The sequence below is a fragment of the Fulmarus glacialis genome, unplaced genomic scaffold (genome assembly GCF_000690835.1).
Source record: "Fulmarus glacialis isolate BGI_N327 unplaced genomic scaffold, ASM69083v1 scaffold12924, whole genome shotgun sequence".
In the NCBI taxonomy this organism is placed as follows: domain Eukaryota; kingdom Metazoa; phylum Chordata; class Aves; order Procellariiformes; family Procellariidae; genus Fulmarus; species Fulmarus glacialis.
Window position 1 is genome coordinate 18,094 of NW_009209982.1, and position 20,792 is coordinate 38,885.

Below are 20,792 nucleotides of genomic sequence, written 5' to 3' on the forward strand. Positions count from 1 at the left end.
TATTATCTAGACATTAGATAGGTGGTGTGCTGGTACTCAGAAGTATCCAAATCCATATCCTCTGATTTTTCTGAAGTTTCTCAGAAACAAATTGCTTTTCTAAACTTCACTAAATTTGATATTCACGATATCTGCCCTGACATGACTTAGAAGGATGAGGTTTGGAATTATAAATCTCATTAATTGATTCCTCTCTCCTTCCTTCTCTTCTGAAGTACTGAATAGACCAGTCTGCCAATTTTCTGTTTAACCTGCAGAGCTCTAACACAGATGGTATGTGATCCTTTTTTCCTAAATGAAGAGGGGAAAAAAGAAAAAACATTCCTGCATTCCCCACAAAACTTTAGAAAAGACTGTGATTCATCTCAGTGTCCATGAGTGTTTACCTTATTGTTTCTTACTGAGACACAAAATATTAAAAAGTAATTTTGCTATAGACAAGATGGGTTTTACTAAATACAATAAAGAGAATTCCTCAGACTTGGCAATACATCTAATATAAAAGCAAAATCAATACATCAGTGGCAACCAAAGTCATAACCAACACCCAACAGAGCATGCAGTAGGATTCCCACTGAATGAACTGAGATTTCAGTTCATGGTCAAGACTCTTAACTTACATTTTTACAAAATTTTGTGTCTTTGCATATAGGAAAAGCTAAGACAATCTCTGTAATAGAGGCACAGACAAGAGACGAGGAGTAAGAATTACATTGTGGAGTTGAATGACTGGCTCAAGAAGTCTGGATGGGGAATTTATTTGGAAGAACAGGAAAAGAACAGAGAGATGGACAGTACCCTAACGAGTTGCTCTTGGATGAGAAAACAGATGATGAGGGATAGAAGGAGGACCGCAAAAGGAGAAGTAAGAAAGAAAGGTCACTGTTTTGTTACTGGAACAAAAAAAAAGGACTGAGGACTTTTGGGATGGTATCCACTCTATTTTTTTCTTTGATGGTGATAATGTTTAGCAGGAATCACAAGAGACAGTAAGGAGTCAATATTGATGGATTTCAAACATTCCTTGTATGTTTCTTCTATAAGCAAACTTGAGCTAATAAATGATTATTTCTTTTATCTTTCCCTTTCTTTTTTATTTCTTCACCTACAAAAAAACCCGGAACTTCTGCAGAAAAAGCAGTATACAGACACAAATGAGTGAATTTTCCATGGTGGCTAAGTATTGCAATACCTAGCAAGTTCTGCAATTGCAAATAACAATTAAAAAGACTCTGTTCTGACACACAGGCATAAACCCCATTACACTAATGAGAACTATGCGTGCAGAGAAGGGAGTCCAGTCTTTTGATTTTAAAATGAAATTAAGTAGTGGCATAAGTTAAGTTATCACCAAAAAGTTATGTCTCTATGCTTCCTATTTCATTTTTAATGAAGTATCTGTGGAGCTATTTATCTGGTAGCTACTGGTAGACTGCAAATGCTTGCTTTTCTGTCTCTGTCTAAATTACAAGGTAATACTGACTGTCTCTGTCTAAATTGCAATGGCATTACTGACTATGCTTTGTGTTAGTCTGTCTAAATTATTAAAATTCTAAAAGGTATATGTAATTGAGATAGAAATTTACTAAATGTATTCCTAACTACTCACAGTTTATTACAGATTAAAACAGATCCTACCTTTCTGTCCAACACGTACATATTCATTTTCAAAGAACTCTAGAAAATAAAGAAATATAAAAGAATGGCAAAAATTTAAAAAAAAAAAAAAGATACTTCGGCTAGTAATGTATTTTATATTTTTACGACACACCACTACAGTCAGCTGATTTTTCCTGCCAATGTCACTAAAAATTAACCTACATCAGCATTAATGTTCTTTTTCAAAAGCTAAGAAGAAAAAATATTACAGAATTTTTTCTTGTCTGAAGGACACAAATACCAAAGTAGCACTATACTGCATGAACCTAGACTTTTAATTAGGTGAGCTTCCGTTTAAAAAGAAAAATCACTTGATACTACAATGTTTTCCACTTTTATATGGAAAGACCATTTTAAAACCTGTTTCTACAGGAATAAATGCATACACAGAAAAACAACAGAAATTATGCAGTATTTAAGCTACTGATTAAATAGTAGTACTGATATATGACTATATTCTGTAATCTTTTCTTAAAAATAGTTATTTAAAAGATAGGCAATTTTGTTCTCTAGATCCTGAAGCGTTCAAACACACTAAAATTAACATATTTTCAAGTTAAGGTGATGATTTTAAATCTCCTCCAAATCTGACCCTTCATATTTGCAATGTTTTCTATTATTAGCTATATTTTACTATGGAAATCACTACAATCATAGTTACAGAACAAATATTTATGGTTTATTATGGAAAAAATACACAAATTACTTGGTAATTGCAAAGTATTCTACTCATTAGTGTTCTATTTAAGTGACTGAAGCACAGCATTAGCTAACCAGGAGGCACTTGTGCTGAATCATCAATACCCAGCTGTCCTATATTTAAGCCTAGTTCACTGAAGTCTTCTTTCTGAAAAGAAGGAAAACCATAAAACAGTAATTAACAATGTTTAATTCTCTAAATCACTAGACATTTCTTCTGAAAGGCTTAATGCAAATATTTTCTAAACCAAACATAGTTCTTTTAAATGCATATATATGAAATATGAGCTCAGGTTTTTAAAGATAAGAATTTCACATCAATTCATACTCTACTTTTAGTTACAGACCCCAGTTTTCATGTCAACTATGAGCTACACCTGGATGTAATAAAGCAATGAAAGAAAGATTAGGTTAAGGATATCTAATTCCCAGCTCCTTCCCAACCCCGCTGCAAGTTTTTCTACTAGCATAAAATCCTCAAGAGACTTATCAGTGAAGCATTAAGAAGAGCTCTCCCATTTTCCATTATAATACTAGTATCCAAGCATTTCCTTCCATTTACAATCTAACAATAAAAGGATTTAAAATTACTTTGAGAAGAAAATTAGAAGCTAACTGATTGTCAGGTTACTGATCTTGTACAGCATCAAATAAAACTGTAGAATTAAGATAAACTACATATTTAAAGTTTTCTTGTACAGAAAAAAAATGAGTACATGAATAATATGTACAGAAGTATATTTTTGTCACAAATCAAAGCTGTGTGGCGTAAAATGAAAACTTCCTTACTGGCAGATAATTTACTGATTATGTTTTACTTTTCATTAAAAATGTCTTTTCATAAAACTTTTTTATGCTACGTGTTTTAACTACACATTTAGATTGATTTTCACTTTCAAAAGGAGAAACTTATCATTATATTAATATTCTTCCTTATTATATAGAAACTTTTTCTAAATAGGCAAAACAGGCAAAATAATTCTTACAGAAACCTCTTGTAAGAAAAAATATACTTACCAATTCTGGAATATCTTTAACTTTTAGAGGAACCTGAATTAACCCCAGATGATTTCTGAAACTAGGCTGTTCTCCATTTTCATAATTTGGGTTTCGAAGATTCATCAGTACCTTAAAAATGGTAGCTCTGTCATTCCTTGCATATATTCAGAAATTTACATTCAGAACTCTTCTTAGAATCATCAGTATTACAAACAGTACGTTCAGCATAAAACCATTTCCTGCAACTATCATCTATATAGGCCCAAATTATCAAATTATATCTCAACATTTTCAAAATCAAAAAGGAGCCAAATTTTTAAGGGAATAAACATATTCTACTTTGAAAAGTAAGCTCAAATTATGAAATAAAAAAGCAGAAGTCATTTTTGACATATGGATTAAGTGCTGGCTACATAGTAATGTCTTGACTAAAATTCACTTCCTCATCAAAGTCATTCAAACACCAAGACTATATTTCTGATGGCTACAATATCTAGGATATTCTTCAGTATTACTTTTTTCTGAAAGAATTTTTATCCATATTCTTACACTGGCAATCCTATGTAGCTTTCAATCAAAGTGCTACATAATTTGCTACTAAAATAATTTCTTACTAAATAACAATACACCAAATATCTTCTTTCATTTAAGAAAAAAAAAAAATTACAGAATTGAAAACCTAAAGTAAGGATAAAATTTAAGAGACAAGGAATCATAATGTCAAGATAAGTAACTTTGATCTATAAAGCAATTTACCGTCTCTTACATACTGTTATTCCATGGGTATAGATTCTGATATTATAATGTTGAGCTGGCAACGATTCTTTCTAAGATGAGTTTCCAGCTCTTATGAAATTCTTCCACAACATCTTATCTCTACAATTCTCAGTCTTGTAAGTATTCTAATACCATATAAACTCATCGTCAGACTTGTAAATTAAAAGATTAATGTAAGAAACTGCAAACTCTGGAAAGAAAACAGTATAAAAGAAAAAAAGAGTGACCTTGAGGGTCACTGGATAAGGCTAAAATGAAGATGGATTTGTTTACAGATTCAAGATTAAATACACAACTTGGCTGTCAGTACAGTGATGGAAAACAGAATAAATTAATATTTTCCAATATTATTATCACTAACTGAACAAGAAGAGCTCTTTAGAAATGTAATAAAATGGATAGATAGTTTATTGTTGGATTCAGAGATGCATTCACAATTCATGAAACAATTCACAATTCATGAAACAATTTACACTTAAGTCAGAAATACTATAAATCTCCTCTACCACTACAAAAGACATTCCACTAAACTTGCACTGAATCCCATCAAAGTATTGATACATTAATTCTGACTGATAATTCAGTATTAGACTTCTAAGTTTTATTCTGTAAATTAGGAGGCCATCTTAACCCTGTAATTCTACACTGTCATCATGCTCTAGACAACTTGTTTCCTGTATAACTCACAGGATATACAGATACTGATTTTTAAACTTCTATTTTCAATCACATTTTAATCTAAAACCTCCTACTGTGTCACCATTAAGTTCACTGTCATCAGCAATGCTTACTGTCCATCTTCCATGCCTATTTTAGGCACAGCTGGTAAAGCAAGTTCTGTTTTACTAAGATGTTCTGTGCTTGAACCATACATATATGTATACTGTAATTTCTGACTTTAAAGATTCAGCAGTCACCATTTTTTTAATGGTTGATTTGATTATAGACAAAAGCCTCCAAATTACACACAGTTCTGTTTCATGTTTGATTTTTCACAATCTTCATAGATGACCTACAATTTCAACTGCATACAAGTCTACTGTCTACCACCAAACAGTCTATCTGCTTCATATATTGCAATTTATCAGCTTAACGTATTGCAATTTAAAACATAAAATGATTTATGAAAAAGTTGGAGAATTGCTCTCAGAGGAAAAAAGTTAGCTCCAAACTGAGCTTGTTCGTTGCAGAAAGAGGAATTTACCACAAGTACAATGTAAAAATGAAGTTTAAAAAACGAGACAATAGCCTTTTGTTTTGTAAACAAAACATGGAGTCATAAAAAACACGCTGAATTTCACTTGCTATAAAGGACAAATTGTCTGAAATACACTTAACAATTATTTTCCCACTTCACATAAAAGACTACAATGGATGCAAGTCAATAGCTGAGTCATTGTTTCATAAATGTTTACCTCAAGAAAATCTTTAGGTGCATAAACAGGCCGGAAGAGACTTAGATCTGAAATAAGATTTCAACGATGCTATGTTAAAATCAAGAGATGAAAAAACCATGCAATTTTCCCATACCTGTAACACAATCTAGCAATTTCAATAACATATTAGAGCAAAGATTAAAATAACATTATCATAGATATCATGGCTACAACCACCACATATTCTCCAAGATTACGCTACTGTTAGTGCCTTTGTTTTGTAAACCCCTAGTAAATGAACAGTAGTCCCAGGAAGCTTTTTACTTATACCTTTACTTATACCTACTTATACCTTTACTATACAATCTTTAGATTGAACCATTCTTAGACATGGGAGAGATATGATATTCAAAAGAAGGGTTTTTTTTAACAGCATAGATTGTTGAATTAAACATACTGCTGTCAAATAAAAAATAGGGTCTAGTCATAAACAATCCATGAAAGTATTTGCCATCACAGAGGTGGTACTGTGATACAAACTAGTACTTTTGCAAAATCATTTATTTTAAGGAACTTGGATATGAACTAACGAGGCAGTTAGCCTTGCTCTCCCAAAGGATAATATGACTGACTATTCTGTGCAAGTGTTATTTTTATCTTTTGTTAATAAAACGTCTGAGCTTATTTATCCATAGTTCTGAACATTTTCTTTCTATGAGCCTGAGCTTACACTAAGAGGAGCAGTGCCCTAGCTGTATAAATCTCTAAAGCACTGGAATGAGGAGTATTATACCATAACCTCTCAGTGATGATTCAAAGCTAGTACAACAACTTGAAACAAAATAACAATGAAATGAATATTTATTTATGCATACTGACACATTACCAATGAGAAAAAAAGATTGAAATCAGTTTACTTTGAAGTGATTACAAAAAACTTTGACTGATAAATAAGATATATATGCTATTTTTTCTGTGTACAAAAATTTAATGCACATAAATTTAGTTGATCTTACCTGGCTCATCAGTTCCCATTTCATTCCATTTATTAAGCAGTTCTTTCTGTTCACTTACAGGCCTCTGAAAGGCACAAGAAAGTAACTCTTCTTTTTTTAACAGAATCAGTAAAAACATGCCTATTTCAAATACATAAATTAATGTAACACTTCAAAAAATAGATTGCACTAGCAACACAAACTTATTTTGCTTACACATTATCCCCAGCCTGTGGAAAGTCCAAGTTCCAGTTCAAGGGAAAAAGGAGCCCATTAAATAGTTTCATGTGTTTACCAATGAATTTTAGACTATTTAGCAGTCAGTTTCACATTACTGAAGATTTACTGCTCATTACATAGAGCTGTTGGACTTTGTTATCAAATTCCCGTCCCTAGCACAGTCATGAAAAGCAAACACAGCTGCATCCTTTATCTCATATGATGAACCATAGAGGTTCTGCTACATATCATAGATATAAAACAGGAGAAAGATAAAGAACAAAACATTCTAACATTATTCCCCAATTCCATGATCTTTAAAATTAAAGCCTCTAAGTTAATAAAAAACAAACCAAAACAAAACAGAGCAGAATGAATGACAACCAAAATTAGCAATGTACCAGTATCTCTCTCTCCTAAAGTACCAGTTCAACAATAGCTTTCTCCAGCACACAAAGTATATCTATATTGTGTACAGGCTATGCAGCTAGAAGTTACACAGCTAGTCTGCACGCGAAAATGCTCTATTAAGAGCAATGAATGTAGCAATTAGCTTTCCAACATGCTGCTCCCTCAAGAGGCTAAGTACTGTAACAGGAGTACTTAGCAAAGAGGAAGATCTGCCTACAGACTTTATCTTTTCCCAAGTTGAGCTGATGCATACGTTGCCACTATTCCTGAAAATTATTCTGTATGAAAATTATTTGGATATCGGCCTTGCAGCTCTTGATAACCATGTGTAAAGTGAACATGACATTACAAGTGTGTAAGACGAGGCTTAATTTCCAAAAAATGTCAGTTTGGCAACAGGAAGTTAATAATAAATTACCTTCTGTGCTAGTGGGATACTGAGTTCTGTACACATGCTGTTTAGACTTTTTAGAATTCGCTTCTCCCAGCTTCCCTAAAACACACAAAAAAATTAAATTACATGGAATTTCTTTTTCCTCCAATTGCATTTCTCATGTAATAACAAGCAGCTTTTTAAAGTCATATATAAGAAAGGATAGCAAGAGTCACTGACTGACATCTTGCAAAAATGTTAAGGGAATATTTACATGCTTGTTTAAATGGAAACAATACAGCAAACAGATTTCATCATTTACATCACAATAAAAAACCAGAAAAATGAGTTGTTCACATTTCAGATCTCCAAAAAGCATGTATTTCACAATTACTGATTTTTGACATATGCCTAAAGATCAAGCTTCCTTATATATCAACATTCAACAAATTTTTCAAATTATTACAAGCAGGGCAATCAACTGTGTATGGAGAATGCCTTTTCCACTTTGTGACCTGAAGAGAGTGCAAGTCTTTCTCCACAAAAGGTATCTTAGATGTTCTCAGAAGTTAAAAAAGTTAGAAATTTGGTATTCTGTAATGCTCAAAAACCAGTCTTCTAAAATAATGCTCAGGAAATAGTTCTCTAATCAAAAAGAAAACCAGAAGTAGACAAAACCTCAGTAGCAAGTGGACAGCTTAAAAAGCAATCAGATTCTTCAGACTATTGCATTAGACTTCAAACTTATCATATGGTGCCTAATCCGTGGATAATTCCTCTGAAGTTAATGCCAACTAGTATGGACTTCCTAGTCAACTGACTTAGGATTTTGCTTCCGTGATCATAGCAGCACTGGTGGGTTTTACAGTTAATTTAGTTTCCTGTGGATGATGAGTCAGGCCCCAATCGAATGAATGCAAAGACTCCTCTTAATGGCATTTAGCTCTATTTATTATTTGTAATTTGCTCTAGACACAAATTCTACAACAATTAGTTACTGCCTAACCACATGTTCCTCAAACTTAAAAATTCTGTCCAAAAGAGGCTGCAATTTATCAGACAGGAAGGAAATGAAGGGAAGGGCAGATGTTCAAATGTTCTGTTAAAAAATAAAAATTATATCTTGTCTATAATTGTTTCCTTTTAGCTTCCATTTACAAGATCCTCTCATGAGTTGTTCCATCAAACGAAATAGCTATCTTTCACCAGAAATTTCTTCTCATAATTAAGCCATCCCCCTTCACCTTCTCTTGCATAAACAAAACAGATCTGAGTATTAATGTAAGGAGTGTTTTCCAAATTGCAGTATTTTTTATAATATTCTGTATAATAGTTTTATTTAACTGTATGATTGTATTCAAATGCCTTCCAAATGCTGCAGTTAAACAACACCATGCCACAAACTGGTTATTCTCTCATGGAGGGGTGGTGTAGAGCATTTACAGTACCCTATTTTGCTGAGAAGTGGGGTTTTGTTGCTGGAAGAAATGAGAAGTGAGAGAGCACGAAGACTACTAAGCCACATAGGACAAGAAAGTAGAAACAAAAACAAAATACAGAAGTGTTAGTAGCAGTTTAAAAACCAAAGTGAAATCATCAAGATCAAAATTAAGGGGAGAAAAAAAAAAAAAAAAAGAAAAAAAAAGAGCACGGATATGCTCCAAGATACAAAAGCTACAAAAGAAGCACAGAGGAGGCAGATGGCAGCTTTGCAAGATCAAGAACCAGCTCGTTCCAAGGAGCGACGAAGGTTGATACTCTTGGTGTGACTGACTACTGCCAGACCAGACATTAACCCGTTCATTGCATTGCGGATGCAACACATTAGTAATAAATAACTTCTGGATACTCATAAACTGTGCCATAATTCAGCCTTCAAGACTCTGCCCAGTAAAAGATGTTCAAATAAAAGCAACCAAGTCAAAACAAAAGCGAGGGTTACACAGCCTCTCCAAGCAAGACACCCTCCCCTCTCCTCAGGACAGCGGAGTTACCTGCAGTAAGCAGAAACAGAACGCAGTATCCTTGACTGAAATAAAAGCCAGAGGCAGAGTTCATAAAGTCATTTCATTGATGGGAACAATAAATTCTCCAAGATGATTCCTCTAATTTTATGAAAAAATTTAACACTAAGAAAACATGTTGCTGGGACTGCTATGGTTACAATGATAACCTTCAGTAAAATAGTTGAAACTGAGGAAGGCAGTACTACAACTTGGTAACAATTTCAAACATGTCTATTACAAATCCAATTTATCCTGTAGCAAAGTCATTTATAAACTTTCACTGCAGTTAAATGAAACGGGGTGGACAACAAATAAAGTGAACAGAAATATGTCACAACTGCATAAACTAGCCAGGATTAGTTACAGTTTTTTCCACAATAGTGAATCCTAAAATTCTTTCTTCTAGAAAACTAGACAGAAATGTGATTCTTTCATAGTGTACTTAACAAGACCTACTCTGTGGGTAGAATTCAAGGTGACTGGACACAGATTTCATTTGGTACATTTTCTCTAATCAAAACATGTAAATTTCAAAAAGAAGAGAAACACAGAAACTATGTTGGTACTGCTCGTTCTGATGCTCATGAACTTTTCGTTTGGCCTCTGATAAAGAGGCATAACTTAATTTAGGACACAAGAAAACAAATCAATACATGATCTAAAAGAGATCTGAGTATCCCCTACTCCAACTTCTGTAACAAGAAACAGAAATTCTTCTAGGAATAATAAAAGTGTTATCAAATTTCTTTTGACTTTAATACTTCTCAAAGAAAACACCATTTTTCTTTACCAACTATTCAAGCACTCAAATCTAATTTTTCAAAGAGATTTAGAAACTAGGAAAGGTGAATTGACTATTGAAGGAAGATGTTTTAAGCAGATCTTCAGCACAGCATTAGAATATGTAGTATTGTCATTATAACTTTGTCAGAGTCCACCAGTCTGTTTCAAGAAAGAAAATTAATAATTTAGCTGGTTTTTGTTCTTTAGGAATTATTTAACTCTTCTGGGAGAAATTAGGATATGGATAGGAACATCTCTATTATACTTCAGGAAGTTCCCAGTACCCACACTCCTATTGAAATCAACTGTAATGTTACTCTTAGTTTAAATAGGACTGGGGAGTGCTCTAGCTCATAACTATAAACCTACAGGTCAGAATGCTTTTTCGATTGTGTGTCTGTATAGCATGTACAACATGGGGAATCTGGTCTTAGCTGGGCAAAAAACCTACCAGAATATCAATAGCAAATATAGCAATGTACTTCACAGTAATTTTCTAATCAAGCCTGTTGTTTATGCATGGACTTTCTTCAAAATGCAAGATCTGAAAATGAACAAAGAGGACCGTAGGAAAATTTAAGTACTGGGAGGAAAGGATTTGCTTTAGCAAAGCTCCACTTCAGTAAGATCTTCACAGAATTGGCTAGAAGCATGGAGATAAAGAATCTAACGAAGCAAGGGACAAACAGGTTAAAACACAGACAATTATGGTCTTCTATCTTCCCAGAATTCTGAAGTGCAGCCCAGCAGAGAAGAATTTATCTTTTCAGGCTCCCTGTATTTTTAGATAACCAGTTGATGCTACTCAAGTAAAACACACTGAATTACCCTTAAGATTTCCTGAAGCAGTACATCAGAATTCTCATTTTTGTGAATGTACTCCAGTACCCTAGTTTTAAGAACTGCCCTACCTTCAGGAAGGTAGACCGTATCGCAGAAGATCACCCAGAGTTATGTTTCTGACTGCACAAATTTCAGATAAACCTACCATTTAGGAAGAGGTGAGCTATCTCCCTAGAATTGTAAGCAGACCAAACAGCTCAGAAAACACCAGAGATGTGAAATAACCTGATGTTTTAAAGAAAGGTCCTAAATATTATATCTGACATTTTTCAGGAAACAACAACAACAACAAAAAAGACCTAGTATTTCTCTGTCTAGGAAAGACCTAAACAATGACAGACTCAAGCAGCTGTACCCAGTGATCTATCTCGACCCAAACACAGGTCCAGCTCTCCAGCACACGATTAGAAAATACACATTATGTTACATTAATATTCAAAGATATTTAAATATTAATGGCAGTACTTTTTCTACACTGGACAATACCACAACTACATGAATAATTTACAGCATTACTATTCATTGCCGTTAATAGAGCAATGAATAGTATCTATCCTTTCCTAGAAAGCTGTTTTTCTTTTGAGGTAGTGAAGAGAATACAGTATAAAAACTTTAGTCTGCCACCTAAGAATGAGAAAACAGAACCAATTTGAGGAGAAAAAGGGTTAGTTATGAACATTTTAATATCTACTCTAGAAAAATACTAATATAGTTTTAATTACTGATTCAAAGTCATTCCAATAACTGATATCAAAATAAGATGGTTTTCAGAGAGTATTACCCTTCTTTCCAGAATTCTGAAGTAGAGCAAAATTAATTAAGATAGAAAAGGATAAAGAAAATGTCGATGAGCTAATAACAATGGAAACAGCATCTTAAACAGTGGCTGTGCATAATAAAAATAGAGTATCACTTACATGGAAAACATTTTTCTACTAGGACAAATCTTGTTCATAGCACCAAAATATTCTTTTCCAACTGTTGTGATGCTAAGAGACAAATAAGGTGAAAAAATCTACCTACAAATGAAACAAAAACAGTCTTCTACCTTCAAAACATTAATTAGATTTCCGATACCTAATGGAAGTAAATTGGTAAGTTTCCACTTTCATTTCTCTCCCAAAAGGTATTAGTAACATGTATGTTTGCATTTTAGCTATTTCCAAATATTTTACACAAACAAACAAACTCATGGAAACACTGACTTTGTAAGCTTTTTACATTGTTTACTGCTCTTTAATCAAGAAGCTAACAAAATAAAACCTAGTTGTGATTCAACTGATCTGATCATGATTGTTTGCTTGTAGACCTATTACCTACAGTGATAAACGTGTGTGCATCTTGAAAATTAAACGCTCACACATACCTCAGTGGTTTTAGAAAATATAATGTTAAATCCCTAACCGTGTATTTATTACTGTTTCGCAACTATCACCATTTATCAATATTTCTCTATGAAAAGAATTCATATGCCTTTATTGAAGAGTTGTATTTCAAGAAAGGATTTGAAAGAGGATCTACTGATTTTGGCTAGGATAGAGTTAATTTTCTTCATAGTAGCTGGTATGGTGCTGTGTTTTGGATTTGTGACCAAAATGGCGTTGATAACACACCAATGTTGTTTTAGCTATTGCTGAACGGTTTGTACATAGCGTCAAGGCCTTTTCTGTTTCTCATGCTGCCCCACCAGCGAATAGGCTGAGGGTGCACAAGAAGCTGGGAGGGAACAGAGCTAGAACAGCTGACCCCAAATGAGCAAAGGGATATTCCATACCATATAACGTCATGCTCTGAATAAAAAAACTGGAAGAAAAAAGGAGGAAGGGGGGACGTTTGGAGTTACAGTGTTGTCTGCCCAAGTAACCATCATGCATGATGAATTCTGCTTTCCTGGAGATGGCTGAATACCTGCCTGCCAATGGGAAGTAGTGAATGCATTCCTATTTTGCTTTCCTGGCATGCGTAGCTTTTGCTTTACCTATTAAACTGTCTTTATCTGTCTTTATCACAAGTTTTCTCACTTTTTCCTTCTGATTCTCTCCCCGATTCTGCTGGGAGGGAGCGAGCAAGTGGCTGAGCTGCCTACCAAGGTTTACCCACCCCAGAGGATATGGATGCATAATACTCTTTGAAATAGGGCTATGAAATTTTGAAACTAGTAAAGATAGGACTTCTCCTACTCATTCCTAAACTATTAGAAAAACAGTCCTTTCCACATAGAACTAAAAAATACTGGTTATCGTAAGTATTGTATACACTTTTATAAAATAATAACCAATGAAACTGGTTTAGACAAACATACACAGAGATACAATCTGTGGTTTTCGCATTAGTAAACTGGTAAGAGTGATTATTTTCAGGCAGTAAATTGTGGCATTACATTTCACATCACAGAAGAAAAATTATTTAATACGATCTTTGTCCACAAATGCTAAAGACTGAAACCCATGACAGCAAGATAAGACTTACCGGAATACACAACAATATGATTGAAAAAGTAACACAATTTGTTGAATACCTTGTAAAAGAATACTGCAATATATTTCTAGGCACAGTTGAGTTAAATACAATTTTACCCTTACCTCAGATATTTTGGTCAGATCATATTCTAGAAGCATTTTTTTTTATACTTTAATGTGATTTTTAACATTTATTTCAAATGGCATATATTGGTGAAAAAATAAAACCAACAAAGCAAAAATATCTTTTTTCCTGACACCAAAAATCCTCATTTAATCTTTTACAGTCCAGTTTCTCTTATTCTCCTTCCATATGCCTTAAGCTCCCTTGCTCTATACTTTTCATCTTCCTTTCACATTTCTAAATACTAAATATATCTCTTCTTCCTGAAGATCTCACTATCTCTGCAGCCTGTTGTCTTTCATTGCCAAACTGCCTGCCAGTGTCTCTTCATAACAGTATTTTTGTAACCCTAAGTGAAATGACCTATAGCTACACTTTTTCTTCTTCCCAACAAAATCAAATTCTCCTCCTTGACGTATTTCACATTGTCTCTATTCTACAATATTCACCTACCTGCCACTACATCCTACTTCTTTCGTGGTTGGAGAATTACTTGAGCATTTTTTGTATGTATGTAAAATGTCACATATACAACATTATTATTAACTTTGATGCAATTGCAAATTTGTGCTTTTCCTAAGGTATAAAACCTAGAAATTGTACAGTAACATTATACAGAGTAAATCTCAAATACTAATCAAAGGTCTGATATGAACGGTAAAATTGGTAACAACCAACCTGTGCTTTCCTCATATAAGCTAATGGTTCTTTCATATGCTCAGGTGGTGCTGCAGGATGACAGGGCGAAGGAAACCTTAAAGAAAGTATAGTATATTTTAAATGTCCAGATTTTTATTTTGCTTAATTAATCCTATATTTGTAAACCTAAACATAACTTCTTTCATGACAGCATTAGTAAAACCACTGTGTATGTTGATCAAGAACTAAAAATAAACATTATTTTTAGTATTTCTTCCTCATTCTTTCCTATGGACACAAACAATATAAAGATATGTAAGTATTAATAACATTTCAACATGAGTTCTTCTTACATTAAAAATAATACTTCCTCATAATTTCACATATTTGTAAAATAAAATCAAATAATTCTATGGACAAATAAGGTATTTTAGAAGTGTATCCTCTTCACATCATGTCATCTTTATGACTCCCTGGAACTTTTACTAGCCAGGATATTGTATTTTTTCAAGAGACAATATATTTTTTGGAGAATTTCCTTTTAAAAATCAATAGTGAACGTGTACATGTCCTAAGTAATTAGAACTTTGTGGTGTTGACCTAAGCAAAGTTGAATATCCATTCATAAACTGCATTATGCCAAAATATAAAAGCTGGAACAAAACTAAAAAAACCAAACCAAACCAAAACACTAATTTGTCTTCCATTAATGCAGATTATTTCCAATGAGTTATTGCCAAACATTTCATCCAACTTAATTTTAACTTTCTCAAATGTCTTTCAGGAAACAAAATTTACACAAAGCTTCTCTTATAGTTAGCCTGAATTTTCATTTGTTTATATGTATGCAATCAGTTCCTATCACATGATTTTGGAAAATCCTCCCCAAATTTCTTCCCATTTTTAACTGGTAAGGTCATTCTTTACTTGCTGCTAATTTCTTCTGGACAATTCTGTGCCTACGTGTAAAATGGAATCGATATTCACAGATTTCAGCAATACTGTTTGTTGGCTTTTCCACAGTGCTCATGAAATCATGGTATTCTTAGCTAATTTCAATTTTCCAGGGCTGATTTCATTATTGTTTGCAGCTTATTTCCGTGAACTCAAAGAAAGCATAAGCATTAGTCCAAGAGACAAGTCCCTTGAAATATATGATGGAGATGAATCCTTACTAACAGATACATTTACAAGTATTTTGCTGAATTGAGTCCCTCATACTACTAAGACATGTTGTTCAAAACTGGTAACTCCAATAAGCTTATTTAAATTACCACAAACACATTTGCATACACGTTTCTTATTATACAGTTGCATTTATGGCTATACCTGTTACAAAATTCACCTTTCCACCTTGCCAGAAGGTAAAGGCAACTTATGCTTCACATAAGTCTAATCCAAAGTTCGCTGAACAATAATAAAAAGGGAATTTCACAAATTTCAGTGTGTTTATAACCATATCCCAAGCACGATGAGTACTGATCTAGTAAGTCTAGAGATCCAGTATCTTAAAGATTTTTTTAATAATTAATGCAACAAACATGTGCAATGCTGTCATAAACATTTGAAAATAATTAAAATTCATTTGCAGCAACTACCTCAGCTACACAAGAATTATATTATGACTGCTGGTACCTTTGGAAGTAAAACAACAAAGAAATTACTAAAGTAACTAAACAATGTGGTGGTATTTGTTTCACTCATTCTTTAAAATGTACTTGAGTTCAGTATTTTCACTAGGATGAAAAAGAAATAATGGCACTTTAAAACCAGAAATGAAGTAGGCACCCTTGGTATGACAGATGTTGCAGATGATAGTAACACATCCTACACCTATATATACAAATGAATCGAAGTAAATCATGTGAGTAGAACTTACTAAATAAAAATACTAAATAAACTCACATGTTGAGTTCACTATAAACAGCATTCTGAAGCTTCTTTTCCCAACCTGTTAAAATAAAAAAATATCCAGAAGACAAGTTTAGGAATTAATACCAATGGAACATGAATCAGAGGTTGCTTTACATTTTCTGCCCTGTCTCAATTCATGTCTACCTACCAAATAGACAGGAAGAGACGAAGAAACCTTAAGCTAATTAAGGTAGGAAAAAATGCAAGTTGAGACCTCTATAAAGGTTGAATATCCTTTATTTCCAACTGCTGCTGAAATAATTACAACAGTTTTGGTTAAATAATTATACGCTATTTTTTCAAAGCCATCTTATTATTAAAACAATTACAAATATTAATAGACACAGCATTCATGATTATTATAAAACTTCTATAACTTTTCATCAAAGCTTCACATTATAGTTACATAGCCTACGACTTCCAATGGAAATTAGAAATTTAACTAAGGGTAAAATTTTCAAAAGTACCTCCATGAACGCTAATTTCCATTTTCAGAAGTGGCTGAACTCTTGTATCATTCAGAACTTTCAAAAAAATTACCAGTACCTTATAAAATGATAAAATCACTTCTTTGCATAGTATGTTTTTCAAAATGCTGCTGGAATCCAAGAACTTTTTCCCTTTTAATTTTCTCTATCTCATTTAATAATCTGGAATCACTGAATGCCTGCTTCTGGCTATTGTCAGCAACAAGACACCAAGCTGCACAAACTACTATTTTCATCATGTATGCCACATATATTCTTATGTGGATCTATACTACCACAAATGTATCAATGAAGTATTACAAACCTGACGTCTTCAGAAAATCCTTAATATCTTCTTTTAGTGATTCCAGTTTAATTTCTGGTTTGTGCAGGCTAACCTAATATGAAAAATAGAAAATTAACAAATAAATAAGCATCAAGCAAGCACTAAAAAGAATGTAAATTGTGTATTTTAAGTTATGAAACAAGAAACATACATGCTTAAGGTTACACACAAAGCGAACTGCTTCCTACTAACTTGACAATGGTAATTGCAGCCAAAAAATTGCAGCCAAAAAAAGCCAACTTTCTCCTCACTCGATGTCTTTGCTTTTACATCAGTGCTAAAAGCTGTATGTGGGGAAGGAGAGAGAAGGGAGGGGGAATATCCAGTGACATATATGCTTAATATTCTGAGCAAGTACCCCACATGCTTAGCACAAATGCTAGACTCTACACATTAAAGAATTGGTCATAAGCTACACAAGTAAATAACTAGAAGCCACTGACTGTAATCTACATGAAAGAATCAAACTGAAAATGTTCCATAACTTCTCACTTAACCTCCCACAGTTCACCTCTTTCAGGTAAGAAATGCCATCTTCAAACTTCAAATAAAAACTGTGGACCAAACATTCCCCACTGTACTGCACTACCAGGTATATACAGCCTCTTGTAATGAAATGCACTCGACACAGACAATTAGGCACCAACCAGTTTTACAACCATACCGTGACACTACCACGCAGATGTTGCTGCAGATTTTTCAGCAACAGCAGGAGCAGCTGCTATAGCATCCCCTTCTTTTTCTATAGCTAGACCAAGAGGAGAAAACAAACAGACCACAAAGGTCCAAAAGGACAACAATCAGAAACTCAGGAGTTTCTGTGAAGTGACTTCTGATACATATTTTCCTAAACATGGAGTGTGGCAACAGCTGATTAACACCAGAGGATAAAGTTAAAGGTTTCAAAAAGAATAGCAACCCTGGCTGCTAACTTGAAAATAACACTGGGAGATCTGTGTGCAACTTACTCCACTGCCATGACAGCTCAAGGCATATGTTAGAAGCATATGGCCGCATCATCTACCTAGAAATGTGAGATATCTCTTACCAAAAGCTACGCAGCAATATGTTGTAGGCCTATCAGCTGCTGATTCTATTGCAGTAAGTTATGCTGCTATTAAAAATAAACTTCCACCAGCTTGTGCAGTTTGCCAGCCCTAACAGCACTGTTGACAGCATGGCATGCTTTAGGTCCATCACACACAACTAACAAACTCCACAATCCTATCATTTGCCTTACAGTTTATATACAGAAAAGGGTATTTGCTGTGCTGCACAGCTTGCTGGAAAAATTGGTCTAGATGAATTCACAATGCAGAATTTTAAGGAAATCTTTCCATTTTCCCTAGTTGAAAAGGGGAATGGCCAATAGTGCAGAGACTGATAGCATCAGCATTTCTACTCTCATTTTAAGTCACCTTGCCATTACAGGTAAGGAAGGCTTTTATATTTGGTTTATCAACTGCAATAGCAAAGAGACTGTAAGCATGCTTTCTAAGAAAGGTAATCATAAGCACAAAGCATAAGGTGTGGTGAGGTGCACAACTCTCATGTCAAATGACAAACACATATTCCGTTCAGCACAATGGTAAAGGCAGGCAAAGGATCATCACTAAAGGCAGGGAAACAAAGAAAGATTTTCATGGGAGTTCTTGGGCAGCTCACAAAATACCCTTTAAGCAACAGCCTGAAGGAGTGGCTTATGAAGGATTCCTTCTGAACTTACTTTGATGGAAAGTCCTATGTCCGTTTTGGACTGACATATGTCACACTGAGTTTAATTTTTTTCTGCTGCAACGCAGTGGTTGTGTACCCCGCCTGCATGAATTTTAAATAAAGTGACATGCATCAAACTGGGCAGATTGTGCCTTACTGTTCCTCAGAAGCTGTTGCGCACACTTTTGTAAATGTTCAACTTTGCTGGGTTAAATACGGCCAATTTTAATCCCAAGGTCCATGGGGTGTTTACCTGTGGCGCCTGGTACACACGCTTCAAAATCCTTTTTAGATATGTAAAAAAACCCTCACAAATACAACTCATTGACAGATGATGAATCACAAAAAAAAAAAAAAAGCTTTACAATCTACTAAAAAGTGGGTTCATTGTCTTGACACTGTAAACAGTGCAAGAAGTGACAAAAGTGCAACAAGGAGAATGCTATGTTAATTCTCTGCTGTTCGCACATTGTAAAATTTGTGAGCTTTTGGCTCATTAAGGAAGATCTGACACTCATATTGATGAGCCTTTTTTTTTTTTTTGTGGTTTCCTGGAAATTCTGGAAATTGATGCGGCATATTGCATTAGAGTGTATAAAGGAGTTCCGTCCACACAGATGACTTCCCATTTTCCCCGTCAGCCCAAAAGATACAACAGAGGACTTTCTTGTAAACTGCCGTTCCCAATACAGCCTGTTCCCCAGCTGTAGAACAAAAAACCAGTGACTCTCTTGTCTGTAGCAGGGTGGCAGTCCAAAAGAAAGCTGGACAGCACTGTGGGGAAAATTTTCTCCAAGGATTACACTAGTGCATCATCTCTACCTTCACCTCTTCATGCCCATTTATTCAGTCAAATTCCATTTCACTATTCCTAGCCCTGCTGCAGCTGCAGCATGTATTCCTATGCTAATCTTTAATTTATCAAAACTTTATTTTTAGCCTGTTTCCTGTGTCCTTTTCCTTCTCTTGACTGCAAAACGCCCTACTGAGACAAATTTTCATGTAAGAAACATGAAAATTCTCTGCCAAATTATGGGGGCACGTCTGTCCCCACTCTTCTCATTTCAGGATGCAATTGTCAAAGCCTCCTCCCATTTCCACTCTTCCTTTTGTTTACTTCTGGATTATGATCAATAGATTCCTACAGTGCTATGCAGACCTACAGAGCCACAGAAACTGTTACTGTTACGGACTCATTGCATACTGCATTGCCGATCAGTTTTCAAATCAGAAATTAGATACCTGAAAGGTGAGAATCTGGCAGATGGCGCAGCTGCGGCTGCAGCCAGTTCTAACACAGAATAACATACCCTAGCTCTGTGTAATATAACCAAAGAAGAAAATACTTATTTTGATAGGGGAAAGGAAATCCCTTCAGAATTGCTTTGCTGTAACTTAACAGAATGGTACCTCTTTGGAATTTACACGGGTGTTTATGGGCACTAAAGTGAGGGGTCAAGGAGACTTAGAAGAGCTGATGTTGCAAAATTACTAGACCGGGTCTCCCACATACTTTTATCTTCCCTCTGGACAAACTGGTCTAACTTATTTCTGTGTTGCACTATGTTGCAAAAAACATTTAGGTATTTTGGTAGGGTTTGTTTGTTGTAAACTGCTTGACACAATGTACTGCCTAAGTATCATTTGCATTTTCATCCACTATGGTTTTTTGGTAGAATGAAAAACATGTTGACAAAATTTTATTTATATAAAAAGCATTACTATGATTTACACTGATAAAAATGCCTGGCTAAGGTTCATTGGGGAAAAAAACACCTTGATGAAATGTGTACTGATGAACTGAATTAATTTCCTGCATGATGAAAATGCAGCATATACCCAGGTAGAGCTACAGACTCTCCAATTTCAACACACACATTTTGATGAACAAGTATCTTCCTTTTTTTAAAAAAGATCTGGTACTATCAGGAGGCTATCAGAAGCAGGGTAAAGGAGAGTGAGCAATATAAGGGAACAACCCATGAAG

The 20,792-nt window shown here is 34.3% G+C and overlaps 1 protein-coding gene across 1 annotated transcript in view; it reads right to left on the reverse strand.

The window, feature by feature from the left end:
* TBC1D19 (TBC1 domain family, member 19) overlaps positions 1–17,141 on the reverse strand; it is a gene marked incomplete at both ends in the record, with an annotated part of 34,711 nt that extends 17,570 nt beyond the window's left edge. Inside the window, 9 exons of the mRNA XM_009577025.1 lie at positions 1,639–1,677; positions 2,434–2,506; positions 3,376–3,486; positions 5,550–5,596; positions 6,527–6,590; positions 7,554–7,628; positions 14,402–14,477; positions 16,268–16,313; positions 17,069–17,141. Of these exons, the coding sequence (XP_009575320.1) occupies positions 1,639–1,677; positions 2,434–2,506; positions 3,376–3,486; positions 5,550–5,596; positions 6,527–6,590; positions 7,554–7,628; positions 14,402–14,477; positions 16,268–16,313; positions 17,069–17,141 (604 nt within the window). The remainder of the gene's footprint in view (positions 1–1,638; positions 1,678–2,433; positions 2,507–3,375; positions 3,487–5,549; positions 5,597–6,526; positions 6,591–7,553; positions 7,629–14,401; positions 14,478–16,267; positions 16,314–17,068) is intronic.
* Positions 17,142–20,792: the final 3,651 nt, after the last annotated feature.